The sequence below is a fragment of the Macaca mulatta genome, chromosome 12 (genome assembly GCF_049350105.2).
Source record: "Macaca mulatta isolate MMU2019108-1 chromosome 12, T2T-MMU8v2.0, whole genome shotgun sequence".
Taxonomy (NCBI): Eukaryota; Metazoa; Chordata; class Mammalia; order Primates; family Cercopithecidae; genus Macaca; species Macaca mulatta.
Window position 1 is genome coordinate 12,596,861 of NC_133417.1, and position 20,766 is coordinate 12,617,626.

A 20,766-nucleotide genomic window follows, 5' to 3' on the forward strand; every position below is an offset into this window, starting at 1 on the left:
CATTCTTAGAAACGGATAAATGACATCTACAATCTTTCCTAAGTGACAATGAGCTTGACGTTATGCTAATCTGTTGTAAAACTCAATTTATTATCATTAATGGCATCCTGCAAAAATAAAATCTTGGTAGGCTCAATGAGTAACCAGTGGCCACGTAATCCTCCTTGAGCCTGATTCCCTCTCCTTCTGTGTGGGAAAGCATCTAGAATTCTAACCTGTGCTTGTTTCACTTGTTTCTTTCAGCTTCTGGCCAATACGGTGCTTCCATTCTACCAAGCTTCAGAGAGGTCCCTACAAGGCCACTGCAGGGAGTTCATTACTCTTAGCTCGGATCCTTTGTACTTCATTACTTTGTCAACATTGACATTTATAACACTGGCCCAGATTCCCCAGGCAAAGGGCAAATAAATCAATAGCAGAGCCATTGGCAAGGAAGAGGGATATCAGGCAAAGAAAATCAATAGGCGGCATGGTTGTATGATCTTATTAACAATAGTTGCTGTTTTCAAACCAGACACTTCACAGGCACTATCTCATATCTTCAGAACAAATCAATAAAGCAAGTATTACTACTCCTACTTTACAGATGAGGAAACCAAGGCTCAGAGAGGTGATGTTAATCATGAGAGAGCTAAGTAGCAACCTTTCTATGGTTTGAGCTCAGCACTGTCTGACCCCCAACCCATTCATTTCCCATCTCACTACCACACATACTCATGAGAAAAATACATTGTAAGAGAAAGCTGGAGACACTCATCCGAGTCTTGGAGGCAGCTAGCTGCACAACACTGGGCCCAGTCATGGGTAGCATGATAACCTTTCAGATAACCACAGCTCTAATATTTATACATTATACATATGTGTATGTGTATGTATGTGACTGTGTGTGTTTTCCTTCAACATATATTACAGAACATGTAATATGTGTCTGCCAATACAGTAGCAGGGAAGACAAAACTGTAAATGAGACTGGGGTCCTGTCTTTGGAACCTCATGACTACTCCATGCTGAGAAGTGGAGAGGGACAGAGGTGATGTCTGGAGTCTTTAAGCATCAGACTAGATTTGATGATTTTAAGCTTGACTGACTCAAAAAGTATCACATGATTATAACCCATCAGAGGCAGCTTGACTCCTGAGAAAATAAGTTTAAATAATTTCAGGTGGGTTTTGGCCTTGTTAACTCTTTTCAGATGATTTTATCAAGAGTATTGTGGGCCAGGTGCAGTGGCTCATGCCTGTAATCCCAGCACTTTGGGAGGCCGAGATGGGTGGATTACTGGAGGTCAGGAGTTTGAAATCAGCCTGGCCAACATGGTGAAACCCCATCTCTACTAAAGATACAAAAATTAGCCGGGCATGTGGCGCGCACCTGTAATCCCGGCTACTTGGGAGGCTGGGACAGGAGAATCGCTTGAACTCAGAAGGCAGAGGTTGAAGTAAGCGGAGATTGCACCTGGGTGACAGAGTGAGACTCCATCTCCAAAAAGAAAAAGAAAAAGAAAAATGAAGTTAAAAAGTAAATACTGTTCACACTACTGCCTCCACTGTTTACCAATCATGAATTAAAGTCATGTTGACACCTTGCCTTATCCATTCATCCCCCTAGAGTGGGAGAGAAGAGTAAAATTTAAGCTTTGTTACGTAAAGACTAGAATACCTTTAGCTGGAAGGCAATTCGAGTCCTAAAGGAAAAATGCTGAGTTGGATGAAGTAGCTTTTTACGTTATGATTATACTGGTGTTACAAACTTTACTGAGCTTTTATTACATGTCAGGCATCAACCTAGGCACATCATCTGCATCACCACTAGATTTTCCGAATTATAAGTGTTATAATAACATATACCTGTGTTCTAATTGAGAAGACTGACGTTTGCAAGACTTAGTAATTTGTCCAGGTCACATTAGTCAATGGTGAAGTCACAATTTGAACCCACAGCTGATTCCAAAGCCTGACTTACAAGAAATGCGCCATCTTCTCTCCATGATTAAAGACTCTCTCACTCTACCTCTACTTTTAAGCCCATCAGGTCTAAAAAGACAAACTTTTGATGCAGAGCTTCTCAGCAGACCAATGAATTATGCATTGTGTCAAATACTTCATATCATTCCTTATAAACCAAACTGTGGCAAGATCTATTAGGAGTGTGGAATCCAGACACTTACGAGTTACGTGATATGGGGAAAGTCACTGAACCTCTGTGACTCAATTTTCTCATCTATAAAAATAGAAATAAGAATGGTACTTATCTCCCTGGGGAAAAATAAATTAACATAAGGAACGAGTTTAGACTTAGCACACAGAAAGATATTATCAAATAATCATACTAACAGTAACTACTAGTTTTATGGTACTATTAGTATTAGTATGCTATAAATACTATACCATTTTTAGTATTATCATTTGGTAACAGTGAAGAAAACCTAGAATTAGCATAGCCTACACGGGATACTTCAAAACCTTGAAAAACTTTAATACTACCAACAGATCCCACGCAAATAACTTTCCTTTGAAAGAATTAATTTTTAAGATAAGCCGGATCTTTAGAACAAGGATAAGTTTTTTGCTATTATGTTTGTTTGTTTGTTTCACACACCGTGTAGCCATAGTAATGCTCAATAGTTTTTGCTTGAGGAGAACTAATTTAAAGTTTATATCAATAAGAGTCACGTCATGTGACTTCTGGGCCACCATACAAAACATCCTTTGCTATCACAGTCAGGCAAAGATGTGTAAAGTCTGGCGTTTCCTTGAAGGCCACCCCTCTTAGAAGGAGATTACTAACAGCTCCTCCCAGCTGAAGACAGTCTGCATTTAGAAACAACGTGTCATTGATATTTTTGCTTCATTCATTTTTTTTAGTCACGAGTATAGACAGAGCAGGCAAGTGATGATATAAAATGAGTAACTCAAGGGAATTCTATTCAAAGAGTGGTTTCACTCTTAGGAAAAACGGACAACTTTTACAGAGCAGTGCAGAGCATGGAGCAGGCTGGCACTGCTATCATGAGGTGATTCATGTAACACACAGAAATAAAATTGCATCTTAAATCATAAGATAACACACATTCCTGTTGCATGAGAAGAAACTAAATTATCTATTGAATTTATCTGTGGGGGAAAAATGTAACTTGTTATTAAAGGAAAAAAAAATAACAAAAATCCCATATAACCCAGTTGCAATTCAATGCTGGTTATCCACAAAGTAGAAAATATAAGACATGCGTGTTTGGGAAGTTGGGATGATTATTGAAATCTGATATTTCAGGATGCTCTAAAACACACCATTTACTTCATGACGCAGAAGGTCAGATTAGATTAACGTATCTAAAATACTGTATTACCCAAAGAGACAGTATCATTAAAAATTATCTGGACACAATATAAGACAATTTCGTACAGTGTTAGGATTTGAGTCTGGAAGAGGCTGTGGTTTGGAGATTCAGTATTTACTAAAGAACTATGCATGACCATAAACAAAATGAAACATAATTTGAGGAGCCTATGCATTTAAAATGAAATAATCTTTTAGAGGAGTCACTGTGGAAGCTATAAACTTGTTTTAAAGAAGATTACATGAATTTATTTATTAAAAGAGCATACCTCAACTATTATTATTCCTACTGCAACATATTTGAATTGTTGATGCACACTGGCACAATCCTTTCCCAAATCAGCCACAATTCCTAGCCCATGGCTATAACTGCACCCTCTTCTCTCCTCTTAAAAGAGGGAGAGCAAAATGCAAGGCAGAAAAAGAGGTGGCATTACTAGATCATTGCTGATTTTTCTCTTTCTCTGGTAAGAACAGCTCAACTTGCTTCTGAGAAGTACCCTTTCCCTGTTATCAACCCATGCAATTAACACTGAACTAACTCCTTCACTCTCTTCACAGCGTAGCTGGGTGAATAATTTGGCCATGGCCATGCAGTAGATCCCAATCACCTGAACACTGCCATGGTCTGAGATTGGTCCTTGAAAACTCAACCCCATGACTTAACACAAGGAAAGTTTTCTGGAACTTTTAAAAGTGAGAGGTTTTCTTTCCACATGGAATGTTGAACTGCTACTACTTAAACCTGGAGTTGATGATTTCACCTTCATAACCACTGAAATCTTGCCTGCAAATGAAGTCCCTCCAAGAGGTAAGCAGTCACATGTGGAGTGAGAAACAGACAGACTGGAAACACCCGAATCTTAATATTTGAGATTCTGAAGCCAGCTGTACCTGAAGCAGATCTTATACCTTGAAACTTCTATTTTAACCAACTATTATTTCCTCTTTTGTTGTCATTGTTGAATCTGGTATGAGTTTGATATACCCTTGAAACAGTGCTAATTGATAACGAGTCACACTAGATTCTGCAAGACTCACCATGGTTCAGAATTGCTCTTTTGGAGCTCGGTTGAGCACCTCCCTGGAAGTTACACTTACAGTCACCTTGACAGACACATTAACAAAAAAGAAAACAGAAAAAAAAAAAAAAAAAAAACCTCACAGTTCTCTTTTATGTTTCTACAACCTTGAAAATAAAAAAAAAAGCAAACATTTCTTGAGTATATGCTAAATACCAAGTATTTTGCATATAATGTTTCAAGAAATCCTTACACAGCTCTGTGAATTCATTAAATGAATTACGTATTACTATCCTCATTCTACCAATAAGGAACCATACACAAGTTAGATAAATTCACCAAGGTCACACAATGTTTAACTACGTGAGAGATGCAAACATGGGTCAATTTGTCTCCAAAAAGCTGGGCATCTTCCACTCTGGAATTGTGCTTCCTAGTTTAGCATTGACTCCCAGATTTGAATCATAAGAGGCCTCTGTGTCCAAAATCAAAAAGGAATTAGAGTACGGTCTTCCAAAGTGAGCATTTTGAAGTACACACCTTTTATTTATATGCATAAATTCTTCTGTGCTTTCTATAAATGGCAGCCGTAACTCACCCTCTGCAAGATGCTTGTAAGGTGATTTTATGTGAAAGCATTCAAGGTATTCATTTAATGATACTATAATGTTGCACAAGACACAGTAGGCTCAAAGTGTAAACCTGAGGGATTGGGGAGAATTAAAGAACCCTGTTCTATAGATGCAATCAGAACTCATTTTAACATGTCAAAATCATGTGTACATGCTCACAGATAGCTCTGCGACTTACAGATTAACTGTAAATTTTATGCATCTTGAGAAGAAATGCTTTCAATTCCTGTATTTTTTTTTTTTTTGAGGCAAGTAAATATTGAAATCTAGATGGGCAAACAGCCACTGGAGCAGAAGAATAATGCCTCTGGCAGGCGTGAGCTTTGGCCTATCAAACTGGCAATAGGAGATTAATAAACGTCAGCTGCATTAAAAAAATGTTATCAGCATGCCATGAGTGCAAATTTCATTTTTATGTCTCTTCAGAATTTTGTAGCAACAGTTTAAAGGCCATACTATAATTCTTTTCCACCTAAACTTTAACCTGTTTACCTATTTTTAAAAAGTAGCTACTTCTTAATTCTGCAGATTAGTAAGAAGTCTTCTCTCAGAAGAGTAATACCATACTTCTCTCAGAAGTATGATGATGATAATAATAATAATAATAACAACTCTTAATTTCACCCAATAATAGTAGTTTTTGTTTTGAAATCAAATTTTCTTGATATATTTTGGATGCGGCTGGAAACCATCATTCGCAGCAAACTATGGCAAGAACAGAAAACCAAACACCGCATGTTCTCACTCATAGGTGGGAACTGAACAATGAGATCACTTGGACTCGGGAAGGGGAACATCACACACGGGGGCCTATCATGGGGAGGGGGTGGGGGGAGGGATTGCATTGGGAGTTATACCTGATGTAAATGATGAGTTGATGGGTGCTGACGAGTTGATGGGTGCAGCACACCAACATGGCACAAGTATACACATGTAACAAACCTGCACGTTATGCACATGTACCCTAGAACTTAAAGTATAATAAAATAAAAAAATTAAAAAAAAAAGAAGGGGACATCAGGACCAGAAAAAAATAAGTTAAACACGGCCGGGCGCAGTGGCTCAAGCCTGTAATCCCAGCACTTTGGGAGGCCGAGACGGGTGGATCACGAGGTCAGGAGATTGAGACCATCCTGGCTAACACGGTCAACCCCGTCTCTCCTAAAAAATACAAAAAACTAGCCGGGCGAGGTGGCGGGTGCCTGTAGTCCCAGCTACTCGGGAGGCTGAGGCAGGAGAATGGCGTGAACCCGGGAGGCGGAGCTTGCAGTGAGCCGAGATCGCACCACTCACTCCAACCTGGGCTACAGAGCAAGACTCCGTCTCAAATAAATAAATAAATAAATAAACACAAAAAAGGAGAGTTTCTTTTAGAAGTTTCAAGTTTTTTCGATTCCTAAGTCTGCCTGGCTGTCTATGCTCTTGTGACAGGGCCAAGTTAAACAGAGACTTAGAAATAACAGTGATAGAGCACGCTATGTTTAAATCTGAGGCATATACATCTATACTTTCAAATGAAATAAGTACATTTCCAGAAACATTCTCTCTTCCAAATGGGTTACTTCCCTAAATATATGCTCTCTCTCTTTTAATGTTATTTTTCTTAAATTCACTGATGCAATCGGCCAGAACAAGGAATTCTCACTTGAAAGTTAAGAAATGTCAGTAAGCCACAGAATAAAGTTTGCAATATCCCATAACTTGACAGATATGAGCATCAACATTCTTAGAGAACCAACAGTGAAGTTTTAATGTAGACAATTATATCGGCTATTTTTTATGGGCCAGTATCTACATCATGGGGACCTTCAGGAAACAAACAAACAAAAAAACAAACAAACAAAAAACTGCTTTATTTATAACAGTATCTGTAGCACCGTGGCTGGTATAGAGTATGTACTAAACCACTGTCCTCTTTAATAAGGAATTGGTCCTTTCTTGGACAAAAAGAAAATGAACAAACTTGCTTTTGCTTTGCAATGAAATGCTATTGGTGGTACTGAAGAAAACTGAGACACTAGATTTACTACATACTTTTTTTTTCGTATCTATCTACCATGAAAAATGCTTTCGAGTGTTTGATTTACAGTTGGAAATGTCCTCCAAAGCAATCTTTTCTAAAATTGTGAAGCTCAGTTGCATTCATCATTAATTCCATGTAGCCATCTTAATATCATCCCTTCCTGTTTTCTCCATCCCTACTCTACTCTATTTCTGATGCATGGGGTTTGGTTTCCTTGTTCCAGAGTTCCCCCAGGATTAGTGTCCTTTCTAAATAATAAGTCCGGATGTTCATATTGTCTCCTTTTACCTTCTGTTAGGTAACTTTCATAGACCAGAGTGTTGAGGTTAAGTGTTGGTCCAAATCCTTCCATCTGTTCAACAGCTGTTCAAATGGGAAGGCAGCCCAGTAGGCAGATGTCTCCCATCCTTAGAACAATGAAGACATTTTATTGGGTATTTGATATGGTTTGTATCTGTGTCCTCACTCAGATTTCATGTTGAATTGTAATCCTTAATGTTGGAAGTAGGACATGGTGGGTGGTGATTGGCTCATGAGGGAAGATTTCTGATGAATAGTTTACTACCATCCTCTTGTTGATGTCCTTGTGATGGTTGGTGAGTGAGTTGGTGAGATATAATTGTTTAAAATTGTGTGGCACCTTCCTCCTCTCTCTTCTTCCTGCTCTGACCATGTGACATGCCTGCTCCTCCTTTGTCTTCTGCCATGACTTTAAAATTCTTGAGGTTTCCCAGAAGCTGAGCAGATGCCAGCATCATGCTTCTTCTATGGCTTGTAGAACCATAAGTCAATTAAACATCTTTTTCTTTATAAATTACCTAGTCTCAAGTATTTATGGCACTGCCAAAATGGACTAATGCAGGATTCCTCCTCAATCTTAACAGTTCTTTTCTACCTGATAATTACGAAGCACCAGAAATAAAATAACAAGTTGTCTGTAGTACCTTGCTTTAAAGTTTCAATTCACCAGTCTTTTTTTTTTTTTTTTTTTTTTGAGACGGAGTCTCGCTCTGTCACCCAGGCTGGAGTGCAGTGGCCGGATCTCAGCTCACTGCAAGCTCCGCCTCCCGGGTTTACGCCATTCTCCGGCCTCAGCCTCCCGAGTAGCTGGGACTACAGGCGCCCGCCACCTCGCCCGGCTAGTTTTTTGTATTTCTTAATAGAGACGGGGTTTCACCGTGTTAGCCAGGATGGTCTCGATCTCCTGACCTCGTGATCCGCCCGTCTCGGCCTCCCAAAGTGCTGGGATTACAGGCTTGAGCCACCGCGCCCGGCCGCAATTCACCAGTCTTATTGTTGGCTTAGCTGAAAGAGTGAAGGGTCATATGAATGCTATACACAGTGGTAAGATTTAATGAGGATTTTTTTTCATTTTTAACAAGAGGATATTATTGGAACTTCCATTACACAGAGCAGGGGGCCACGAAAAAGGTCTGGGCTTTGTGGTCAGTAAGCCCAAATTTTCCCTCTTTCCTAAGATGTTTTAATTTGGTTAATGATATTAATAGTAACGACATTTCTGCTAAGACTTCAACCAGAAGACTGATCTCACTCAGATATGGAGCTCAAATTTATATTTCTTCACTGTTCAGAAAAAAAAAGGTGAGAAATTAAAATTGTCCTAAGTTGGTAGTACCACCTGGCACCTGGCAGAAGTTAAAAAAAAATCTTATTTTGAGGAAAGTGTCTTGATTTTTGATCCTTAGAGTTGTCACAAATTAATTGCGATCAATATGAACAAACACACATGCACACACGCACACACACGCACACACACACACAGCATAAGGAAACAAGCCACCACAGGAAAAAAATCTAGAAAACAGCTAGTAACAGACTGGGACCCTCACAGACTTCAGATGTTGAAATTATCAGAGACAAAATGTTTAATAACTATTAATTAAATGCCTAAATACATAAAAACATGGAAACGAACAAAAGAATGGAGACAACAAATTATCTTTTTTAATAGTCATGCTTCAAAAAGAGCAAAATATTATTTTTAGAAATGAAAGATAAAATCAATAAGAAATGATTCATTGAATGAGATTAGGCATAAATAAGGAGAGGACTAGTGAATGTGATGATAAAGCCAAATGAATTGCCCAGAATGCAAGATGTTATATCAAAGAATGAAAACTACAAGAAGAGTGTAAGAAATATGATGATAGAATTAGCAAGTCTAAGTTCATATAATTTATATATAAAAGAATTGAGTAGATAGAATAGGAGGAAGTAAGATTTGATATTTTGAGAATTTTTAAGAACTGATGAACGGATACGTATGAATAATAAATATGAATTGGATGCATAGACACATATGACATAATGAACAGGAAACATTAAAATATCAAGTAAGATACTTTAAAAAGAAATCTACAAGCAGACACCTGATGACAAAACGGCAAAACATCAAAGAAAAAGGGATGACTTTAAATCAACTTGTAGGTGGTAGGCACGGAGGTGGTCAGAGTACCTACAAAAGCAGGACAGATGGACAGCTGACTTCTTGGTAGCAACCAGGGGAGCCAGGAAACAAGAGGACACTGATGTGCCAGTGAATCTCTGAAACTGGCTCTTCAGTAGGAAGAGGTAGGGAAAGTCCTGGCTTTTAGCATTTCTGATATCCACAGTGTAAACCCTCCCACTACAGCTGATTTCAAGCTGGCATCCTGCCACCATTGAAGGATGCAGAGTTGGGGAGAGACGTGTATACCTGACTTTTACAGGTATATGGGCTCCATAACACTTCCATCTTATAGGTACACTGGCTCCATAACACCTCTGACTAATTTCTCTACATCTGAGAGAAAATATTCTTCAATATTGAATTGAAGATCTGGCAAAATCATCTTCCAAGATTAAAGGTAAAATACAAACCTTTTGTTCAGGGGAAAAAAAATCTCTCTCTCTCTCTCTCTCTCTCTCTATCTATCTATCTATCTATCTATCTATCTATCTATCTATCTATCTATTGAAGGAAACACAGAAAAGAATTCAAAAGAATTTAGTTCAAAAGAAGAAAATAAAGTCTGGCAGAAAATAGAAAAGTCTGAGATAAAGGAAGAAATGAGGAATATATAAACTAGTGTCTATATTAATATATCAAAAATAAGCAGTATCTAAAAACATAAAAATGAGTATTATTAGGAGGGGGAATGGAATCAGAAATAAATGAAACTCAATCTGGGATCAGTGTTGATTGGTTCTTCCAACTGCTATTTGGGGAACTAAAATGGACATTTTTTTGACCCTACTGCAGCTAGCTTTCTGGATCAACATCACATCTGGAAATTATAAACCCTTTATGAAGCTTGAGGGCTGTAGCAGGAATCATTTTTCTGCCTTTTCAGCTCTATCTACCGGCAAGCAAAAGCAGGGGCGCTGCTGCCTTCTTCACAACCATTTTTCAGAGACCTCCTCCTTCTACTTATGAATTTGCATACAGTCTGGGGCACGGGGAAGTCATTCCAAAAGACCCCACAAAGAACTCACACTGTAAGTATACAATTTTGTAAGAGCAACTAACTTACTGTTTTAAATGTATTTCTGCTCACAATGCCTTGAGTTATTAATGTTTTCTGCACTGTACTGTGATAGAGAGAGAGAGAGTCAGAAAGAATATGATGGAATCACAGGAAAAGTTGGATATATAGGAAATAGGGTAGCATAAACAAGTTCAATTGTACAAGTAGCTCCATAATGTAAAAGGACCTACATTTGCCATTATTAAAAAAAAAAAAAAAAGGATGGACAGATTGGGTATAAAAATAAAATCTAGCGGTATGTTCTTCACAAGATCTCCTACAAAGCTGAAAGAAAAGGAAAACTTGAAAGAAAAAGAATGAGAAAAGAGGCCAGGCAAATACTAAGTTAAGTGAGACTGTAATAGGAATATTAATAATGGGCAAAATAAATTTAAGCATTGAAAGACATTACTAAAGTTTAAAAAGATCACTTAAGTGTGATGAAATGTTCACTTCATCAGGTAGATAAAAAATTTCCATCTTGTATGCATGTAATGAATACTCTCATTATATATAAAGTGAAAATTGACAGAACTTCCAGTAGAAAAAGAGAAGATTCACTATTATAGTAGGAAATTACAATGCCTTTAAAATTTTTGATGAACGATTGAGTTGTTCAAATCCTTAATTTATGCACTCATACATTTAAGTTAAAATTAAGTAAAACTTGAAAATATATTTTAAAATTAAGTACACATTTAAGTATTCTGCTAAATTACTTTAATATTTTACCTCTTGGAAATTTTTATAAAATAAGATAGAAATGCAGTGCCTATTTCTGCCACAGATACATCTTGGCATTTTCTGAACAAGAAATCTTGGTTTCAGATCTCAGATATGACGGGAGCAAAAGGCTGCAGACTTGAATCCTTAAACACCCTAATGAAAATTATGTATTCATTTATTTTAATAAAGCCCACTGGAAAGGTATGAACTAGAACAACATACCTGTGACTTTGCCCAGGGTGAGTGACCTTATAACCCTGAACTCTACTTCTGGAGAGAAGTTATAACTGAGTCGAAGTTGATGGTCCATCTGCAGGAAAACAGAAAACAAAGGCACATCAGCACAGGTCTGCAAGTAAGAAGCATAAAACGATCCCATCTGGAAATAGCTTGAAACAACGCACACAGAGAGCAGATCCCCCTCTGAGATTTCCTCTCCAGAGAGATTAGACAGGTCTCGCTAATTCTCCCACAATGCACATAAAATACCCCTTGCTTTCTTCTTTGTGAAATAAGGGTTTTCACACAAGTCTTCTCCCTGGGAAACTGTATATAGCATTTTACAGGTATTTATCTCCCCATTGAGATTTTCTCACCAAATTCTTTGCTGCAAACAAGCAAACAAATGAAACCTGCTCAGGAACTTGCTGTGCAAGATTAACATTCATAGGAGGCAGGAACTCATTTTCCATTTCTCCTCCTTTCTCTCAGTTTGTCCTTAGGGCCACCACTGCCTCCATTGTTCCATAATTCTAACCTGGTCTCATTTAGGTGTGGGCAGAGAGCTTTTCCTGGGCAAGGACTGCAGTTCGACAAAACATGTGGCCCTGGGGAGGAGAGGGTAGCTGAACGGTTAGTTGCAACCAACATAGACGGTTGATAATCCCATCTTGCAGGGGTGAGCAAAAGCCACCACCGGGACTTTAATAGGACTTTATTTCTATGACCATCCTTTAGAGATCCCTCCTTACTTCACCCATTGCTAATTCCAGCTCCATCTGTTTGGTCCCCTCCCCATTCCTAGGAGACCTCCCTGTTCATTCTCACTTTTTCAGGTTAGCCATATCCTACTGGTTTCTTCCAGGCTCTACTCTGACTATGCATATGGTGCTATTCCTGGAAAGGATCCTCATTATTTTTCAGTTCACCTGTAAGAAGAGGAGACTAAGATCCCATTGGCCATGTGCCTAACTTTGCACAGCTTGGGTGCAACCCACCGGAGATTATACATAGTCCTCCCATCTTCCTTGCCATGACTTTCCTTTGGCATGGCTGCTCAGAATGACCCTCCTCTGTTCTCAGGCAACTTATATTCTAGAGGAGAGAGCTAGCACAGAAAATTTGATAAGTAAATACATTGTATTGGAACTTAAGTGCTGAGAGAAAAAAAATAATGCAGGCAAGGATAAGAGGGAGTGTAGGGTTGAAGTCAAGGAAATAGATTGTTCTATTAAATAAGCTGATCAGACACGGCCTCAATGAGAATGACCTCTTGAATCATTTGAGTCCAGAAGGAAGTACAAGAACTGGACATGTATATACATAAAGAATAGCATTCTAGGCAAAGCAGTGAGTCCAAGTGCTCTGCAAATAGCAAGGAGGCCAGAGTGGCACAGCTAACGTTCCAGAGGGCATATAATTAGATGAGGTTAGTGAAGCAACCAGAAAGGGAGCAGGGGTGTCAGATCATGGAGATCCTTATAAGCCACTGGAAGACCTTTGACTTTTTCTATGTAAGAGAAAGGAAACCATTGACAGGGTTTGGACAGAAGAATGCCAGAGTCTGACTATTCCTTCACCAGGATCACTATGACTGCTGTGTTGAGGATAGACAGCTGAAAAAACCTAAAGAGGAGCAGGGAGATGTCAATCAAAAGGCAACTGTAAACAGTGATAATCCAAGCAAAGGATAAGGGTGGCTTGCGGAAAGGTAGCTGCTAATGATCCACGAGATGCGGCATGTAAGAGAAAGAGAGATGAAAGGAGAACACCACAATTTTGAGATTGTGTACTTGAAAAATGAAGCTGCCACTAACTGGGATATGCTTTTGGGGATGAGGTCATTGTTTCAGAGGAGCTTCCTAATAAGTCAATTTTAACTATTTACTTAAATATTCCGATGCCTAACAGACGTTCCTATAGATATGCCCAGTAGGTTGTTGGTATAAGGTCTGGAATCCAGGGACAGGATTAGTGTTAGATACACATTCAGGACTGATTAATTGGCATGTACATGAAATTTAAAGATGTGAGATTGAATGAGATGAGTATGGAGTGAGTATAGATCAAAAGCAGAAGTTGGAGTCCTTGGGTGTTCTGATGGCTAGAGTTTTGAGAGATGATGGGGAACCAACAAAAGAGACAAGAGGGAGCAACTAACACAGGCAAAAGGATCAACAGGCGAGAGTTGTATCCTGCAAGCAATAAAGACTCAGGTCAATTGCAAGAACAGGAAGGAATCCTGATGTCAGTTGCCAGTGAGAGGAGAAGGAAAGATAACACTGAGACATGACCACCAGATTTTGCAAGGTAAGCACACTGATGCCTTAAGAAGTACAATTTTGCTGACGCACAGAGACAAAACCTTTTCAGTGTGGGTATAAGAAAAAGGTAGGGAAAATTTGAAGAACAAACATATAAACAACATTTCCAAAAATATGGGCAAGAAAATGACAAAGAGAATGGAACACTGTAAGAAGTCAGATAAGAGAAAGGTTTCCTCTCTTTATCCAGAGATATGCTGGCTTGTTTGCTTGTTTAGCTATTGTCATTGTATACTAGTTCTTAATGCATGTAATAATTATTTGTTTTATGCTTTGGGGAGTCATTCAGTAGAGCTGAAACAAATGATGAAACAGAGGGAGGAAGGAGAATTCTGGAGTGATTTTCTTCAGTAGGATATCAGATCTGGCCCACAGGTAGTCAGGTCAGGCCTTAGCTAGAACCATGAACTATTCCGGAGGGAGAGACAGTGCAAACACAGATGTGGTAGGTACGTAACGTGCTCTTGAGAATGTGCAGATACTCTCTTCTGAATGTTACATTTTTACAAGAAATAAGAAAGCAAAGTCATCTGCTGAGAGTTAAGACAAACTGGCAATTGTTAGCAGTATAAGTAAAGAGGAGAGAGTGTAAAATGGTCAACCGGGAGAACAGGAGAACAGACAGATTAAAAAACATGGAGTGATTGCTGGGCAGATGCAAGGGCTTGCTGAGGGTCATGATTCTAAAGGGGATGATCTGGGCTCTGTCTATTCTCTGTTGAGCTCTGCCATCATCTGCTGCTGGCCCTTTATATGGAGCTCACTGAGATCTCATGGGGTGCCTCCCACACAACACGCTTTCAGACAGCTTTAGCCTGCGCTCACACGGACCCTCTTCCTGAGCACTCGCCTCCATGTGGCCAACTTCTACTCATCTTCAAGACTCAGCTTACTCCTAACTTGCTCCAGGGAGTAAGTACTGATACCCAGGTGGGATCAGCGCCCTCTTCAGTATCACCTGTGCATTCTTCCTCCACAACCCTTCCCACAGCCTGTGATGATTTCCTCTTTGCCCATGCATCTTCCTCACTTTAATGCAGCCCAGGGGTTGGCAAATCTGAGCAGACATTAGTATCACCTGCTGCTTTCCCCTCTTCCATAGCCTCTAATTTAGTAGATCTAGTGTGGAACCCAAGAATCTGCATTTCTGTTTGTTTGCTTGTTTGTTTGTTTTTTGAGACGGAGTCACTCTCTCTCCCAGGCTGGAGTGCAGTGGAGGGATCTCTGCTCACTGCAACCTCCACCTCCCGGGTTCAAGCGATTCTCCTACCTCAGCCTCCCCAGTAGCTGGGATTACAGGTGTGTGCCACCACACGTGGCTAATTTTTGTATTTTTAGTAGAGACGGGGTTTTGCCATGTTGGCCAGGCTGGTCTTGAACTCCTGACCTTGTGATCCACCTGCCTCATCCTCCCAAAGTGCTGGGATTACAGGCGTGAGACACCACACTTGGCCCAAGAATCTGCATTTCTAACAGGGTCCCAAGTGATGCTGATACTTGTGGGACATGGGAAGCACATCTTGAGAACCACTATCCTAGTTCTTCCAAGTCTGGGGGCAAGTGTGATTTGTAACTATGTTTCCAGCACTAGGCACTACACTGGTATCGGGTAGAAGCTTAGAAAAGTTTGATAGAGTAGCCAAGGCACATTGGCTGATACAGGAGAAAGTAAGGAAGGTACCTGAATGGTAAGCTCTCTTCCCTCTCGGTTAATCTTCAAGTGGTGCATCCTTCTGTTAGCAAAGTTATCTGCATCAATGGTGAATACATGGGTTTCTTCCTTGTTTAGGTGATAGCGAACCTGTAAGCTTCCTTGAAAGAAAAAAATATTAGAAATTAGAATTTAAAGCAACACCTATAAAATGCAAAGACATGATCAGATTGTCTTTTAATTGATTATTAGGGCCCCAGGTCTTAATCCTTCCATTATTCAATTTTTAAAAATATATTACGTATGTTTATCAGGGTCCCTACAGAAAATTCTGAGGAGAGCTGCAAAATTAATGAGAGAGAGAAAGAAAGAGAGAGAGAGAGAGAGAGAGAGAGAGAAAGAGAGTACATGGTGCTATGGCAAACTAAAATGACAAATGACAGTTTAGAAAATAAAACATCTATTTGGTAATTGGATCATGAAACTTTAATAAGGTAGAGTTAAGATCTTTTCTACTTTCTCTTCAATTCCTACCACTTCCTATAACTCTCTTTCTTCCTAATTGCTGTCTCCCTTTTATATCTAAGGACTGGAAAGAGAATCAGTCCTGTTATCACCCATTGATGTATAACGCTCATGATGGGAGTGTGGCCAGGTTAGGGCCAGGTTAGGGCACCCTGCCTCACTTTAACCCTTTAGGGTCCTTTAACCCTCTTAACCCTTTCCAGCCCATTAAAACGTTTTATTAGGATTAGGATTGTGTTTTTCAAACAGCTGTTAGCTATTCCTTGTTGGTTAGGAAATCCATTTACTGGGTCTCAATCAGCATTTCTTACAAAAAGAAGCAGAATTTAGCTATATGAGACTCCCAGGAGACATATTAAAAATGAAGTGTATCATTTGTGTGTGTATGCGTGTGTGTGTGTGTGTGTGAGAGAGAGAGAGAGAGACAGAGAGAGAGAGAGAGAGAGAGAATATTAGCTCACAAAGCAAAACGGCCACTTGGGAGAGATTTGTTAAGGGACACAAAATTACAGCTAGATGGAAGGAATAAGTTCTAGTGTTCTATGGCACTGTAGGATGACTAGAGTTAACAAAAGTATATTGTACATTGTTTCAGATAGCTAGAAGGAGAATATTAAATGTTCCCAAAACAAACGATAAATGTGTGAGATGATGGATGTGCTAACTACCCTCATCTGATCACTATATATATATATACACACACACATTGCTATGTACCATATAAATATATACAAGTATTATATTATATGTCAATTAAAAATAAACTTCAAAAAATGTTTGAAAGACACTCTATATTTAAAAATTGCCATAGGGGCAATAAGTTGTTGAGCAGCTACTTTATCTCAGATACTGCGCACTTTTTCTCATTTGATCCTTTCCCCAGCGTCACTGGCTGTGAGTTGAGCCAAGTGGCCAAACTACACGCTGCTTGCTGTCCTTTTCTGTCTGTAGGCGTCATCTAGTTGGAAGTCACTGGAGTCCCACACACCAAATGGCAGGAGCTCTTCCCTTGGACATATATGGGAACGGAAAATAATTGGAACTGAGGAGCAATGTCATAAGCTGATGGCCACTGGGGAGAAAGGAATGTCTGCTAAAATTTGAGCTGAGAACAGCTGAAGTAACTCTTTCTTCTCATCCCCTCAAAGTTTCTCATATCCCCCCCGCAAAAAAAGAAGAAGAAGAAAAAAAAACCTCCCTGAACGTCCTCAGCCTTCCCATCTTTCCCAGGCTGCCAATCCCAGTAAGGCAGGAGGGTTGTGAGTAACCACCATGTCCCTGACTGATCCCCAGTCCTCACCCAAGTATTTGAATACTTTTGTGGGAAGAGGGCAGGGACTGTTTCAAACATAAGTTGCTACTCATAGAATTTCAGAATACGTGCATGTGATACAAATGCTTGTAAAATAACATAGGGAAGAACAGAAAAAATGTAGTTTGGGGCTATGAGGTCATTGCCTAACACAGTGGGCCAGAAGGAGAAGCTCTCTATACCTGATACTGGTTTTCCTGGTTCATTCTTTCTCTGTGGTTCTGACCATTGCAGATTTCCGGATATTATTATTTTTGTTATTTTACTACTTAGAAAGTAATGGCTGCTCCTAACAGCAACATATTTTGCGCAGACAGGAGCTGTTGGGGGCGGGTCACTGTGCAGATCATGGGCAAGTTACTCCTCCTGCCTGTGGCAGGGAAAGGGCCATCTCATGCACTAGTGGGCTGCTGGGCAGCGTGCTCTTCCACACTTTTCTAATTCTAAGAATCTGTGTGTCTTAACATTTAATTCGACCTCATAGAACAAACCAGTGTGCAATAATTATGTGCCAGGCATAATGATCAACCCCACATTCCTTAAGGCTGTCGAACTCTCTTAACATCTCACTGTTCTGGTAATTCATATTCACACACACACACACACACACACACATTCTTTACATATTTTTCCATTTTTGATAACACTCTCATTTTATACATGTTTACTGGCATCCCTCTTGACACCATTCCTCTTAGGAACTAGTAATCTCAGCAGTGATCCTATCTACTAAAGTGTTCTGAAGCTTCCCCCAATAGCCAAGTTTGTGCTAAAACAAACAAATGAAAACCAAACAAAATACCTCAACTAGTTCTTCCAAAGTCTTACAAATACTTCTCTCGCCTTCTTAGGAGTTTTGATGCAATCAATGCCTCTTAAAGTATCCCTCCACCCGCTAATGTGATGTTCTGAAACCTCCCACTAACTCATTTTCACGTGACTCTTGGGGAACTCACTCCGTGACTTTTCAAAGTAAGTTTGACACCATGAAAGGCTAATTCCCGGAAGGGATGGGGGTCAGAGCTGGGGGCTCATTATCATCTCCCTGAGCATCTTCTTCAGTGGCTTGGTTAGGGAGCTATGAGGCATTTCTACCTCTCCAGTTGTGCACTCCAGTGGTTCAGATCACCATCAGCTTCTTGCCTGGCATTGCCATGTCTGCTTGTCTCTGGAGAATCCTGGGCCCAGAGTTATTCCCGCTGTCCTCAGGCCTTCTTCTACCCCCTCTGCTTGCTTCATCTGTGAGCTTCCATTTCCTCCCTGGAGTTTTCTGTCCCCATCCCCTTTCATTAGGTTGACAGCAATGATAGACATTGCAAGTTTATAATTCCACAGACAGTGAATGGACAGAGGGAAGGTGCTGTCCCTAAGTCTAATAAAGCAAAGAATGAATTGAATGTTCTGGCCATGAGTGTGATGCAATTACTCTGACACACTGTAATGCATTTATTTTCCATTTGGTATCATTTTCTTGTTGTTTATATATTAACATTGCTACACTCTAAAGGACACACACCATTTTTTGTGCATATAAACAGAGATAAGATGTTCACAACGTGGAAATTAACAATAAAACAGATTTGAGCCTTAGCTTAAAATAAAACTTAGTCTAAAGATAAAACTGGACTGGGTGCAGTGGCTCACGCCTGTAATCCCAGCACTTTGGGAGGCCGAGGTGGGCAGATCACATGAGGTCAGGAGTTTGAGACCAGCCTGGCCAACATGGCGAAACCCCATCTCTACAGAAAATACAAAAATTAGTTGGGCATGGTGGCACATGCCTGTAATCCCAGCTACTTGGGAGACTGAGGCAGGAGAATCGCTTGAACCTGGGAGGTAGAGGTTGCAGTGAGTGGAGATTGTGCCACTGCACTACAGCCCGGGTGAAAGAGCAAGACTCTGTCTCAAAAACTAATAATAATAAAATAAAATAAATAAAAATAAAACTAATTTGAGCCTTAGTTGCTTCCGGAATAAACATATGTGTAAAGAAATAAACTTTTGTCACTAGCAAGTACCCTATAAAAGTTTTAAAGGTCCTATCAATGTTGGAGCACTCAAGTTAGATCTAGCTGCTGCTTCCTCCTCCTCCTCCTCCTCCTCCTCCTCCTCCTCCTCCTCCTCCTCCTCCTCCTCCTCCTCCTCCTCCTCCTCCTCCTCCTCCTCCTCCTTCTTCTTCTTCTTCTTCTTCTTCTTCTTCTTCTTCTTCTTCTTCTTCTTCTTCTTCTTCTTCTTCTTCTTCTTCTTCTTCTTCTTCTTCCCCTCCTCCTCCTCCTCCTCCTCCCCCCTCGTATTCAGGCAAAATCATCATCATTTTTATATTTATTTATTTTTGAGATGGAGTCTTGCTCTGTCACCCTGGCTGGAGTGCAGTGGCGCAATCTTGGCTCACTGCAACCTCCGTCTCCTGGGTTCAAGTGATTCTCCTGCCTCCGCTCCTCAAGTAGCTGGGATTACAGGCTTGCACCACTACACCCAGCTATCGTTTTTTTTTGTTGTTTTTTTGTTTTTTGTTTTTTTTTTTTGTATTTTTAGTAGAGATGGGGTTTCATCATCTTGGTGAGGCTGGTCTTGAACTCTTGACCTCAGATGATCTGCCCCTCTCAGCCTCCCAAAGTGCTGAGACTACAGACGTGAACCACCATGCCTGGTCAGCATCATTATTTTTAGAAATAAACAACAGATATTATAAATGTTGTTTTTCTTAAAAAAATGATAAATCTGTATTTTAAAAAGTACTTAAACACATGATAAAGAATCCTCTTAAAAAAGCCGACGGTTTATCAAACCCTGATAAGATCCCTTTTCACTTACTAGACATCGTTACACTCCTTGGCTTAGCACAGGTATTCCATCATGATTGAGCACCTACTCAACACTCCACTTTCATCTAGAATGCTTTTTCTCTTTAATTTTCTTCATTTTACTGGTGAAAAAACAGAGCTGCTGGGAAGTAAATAACTTTTCCTGTTCTCAGTAAATGAGGAGGTCAGATTTAAAAACTAAATCCAGCTGGTTCCAAAGATTATGAGTTTCCCAAGGGCCACAACAGCCCATGGTGATCACCCTTGCCCAGAATGCCCTTCTCATTAGGTCGATTCTCTCATTCTTCAGAATTCATCATAAGTTTCCCTCTCCTAAGAAGTCCTCCCTGGCCTCTGTAAGCTGCCCATAACTGATCCAATAGGCCCTACCATCTTTATTCTAACATGTACTGTGTTGGGTTGCCTAACATGTACTGTGAGTTACTTGCCTAACTCACACAAATCAATAAACTCCTTGGGAGCCAGGACATATCTCATTCCTTCTTGGGTTCCCAGTGCCTGGCCCATGGTGAGTACCCAGTAAATTTAGAAAGAAGGGAAAAGAAAGAAAGAAACAATGGAAGAAAGGGAGAAAGAAAGGAGAGAAGGAAGGAAGGAAGGAAGGAAGGAAGGAAGGAAGGAAGGAAGGAAGGAAGGAAGGGAGG

At 39.9% G+C, this 20,766-nt stretch overlaps 1 protein-coding gene across 1 annotated transcript in view; it reads right to left on the minus strand.

The window, feature by feature from the left end:
- Positions 1 to 20,766, minus strand: part of CNTNAP5 (contactin associated protein family member 5) — an 861,846-nt gene that overhangs the window by 40,277 nt on the left and 800,803 nt on the right. Inside the window, exons 20-21 of the mRNA XM_015109883.3 lie at positions 15,491 to 15,621; positions 11,489 to 11,576 (exon numbers count right to left, since the gene is read on the minus strand). Of these exons, the coding sequence (XP_014965369.3) occupies positions 11,489 to 11,576; positions 15,491 to 15,621 (219 nt within the window). The remainder of the gene's footprint in view (positions 1 to 11,488; positions 11,577 to 15,490; positions 15,622 to 20,766) is intronic.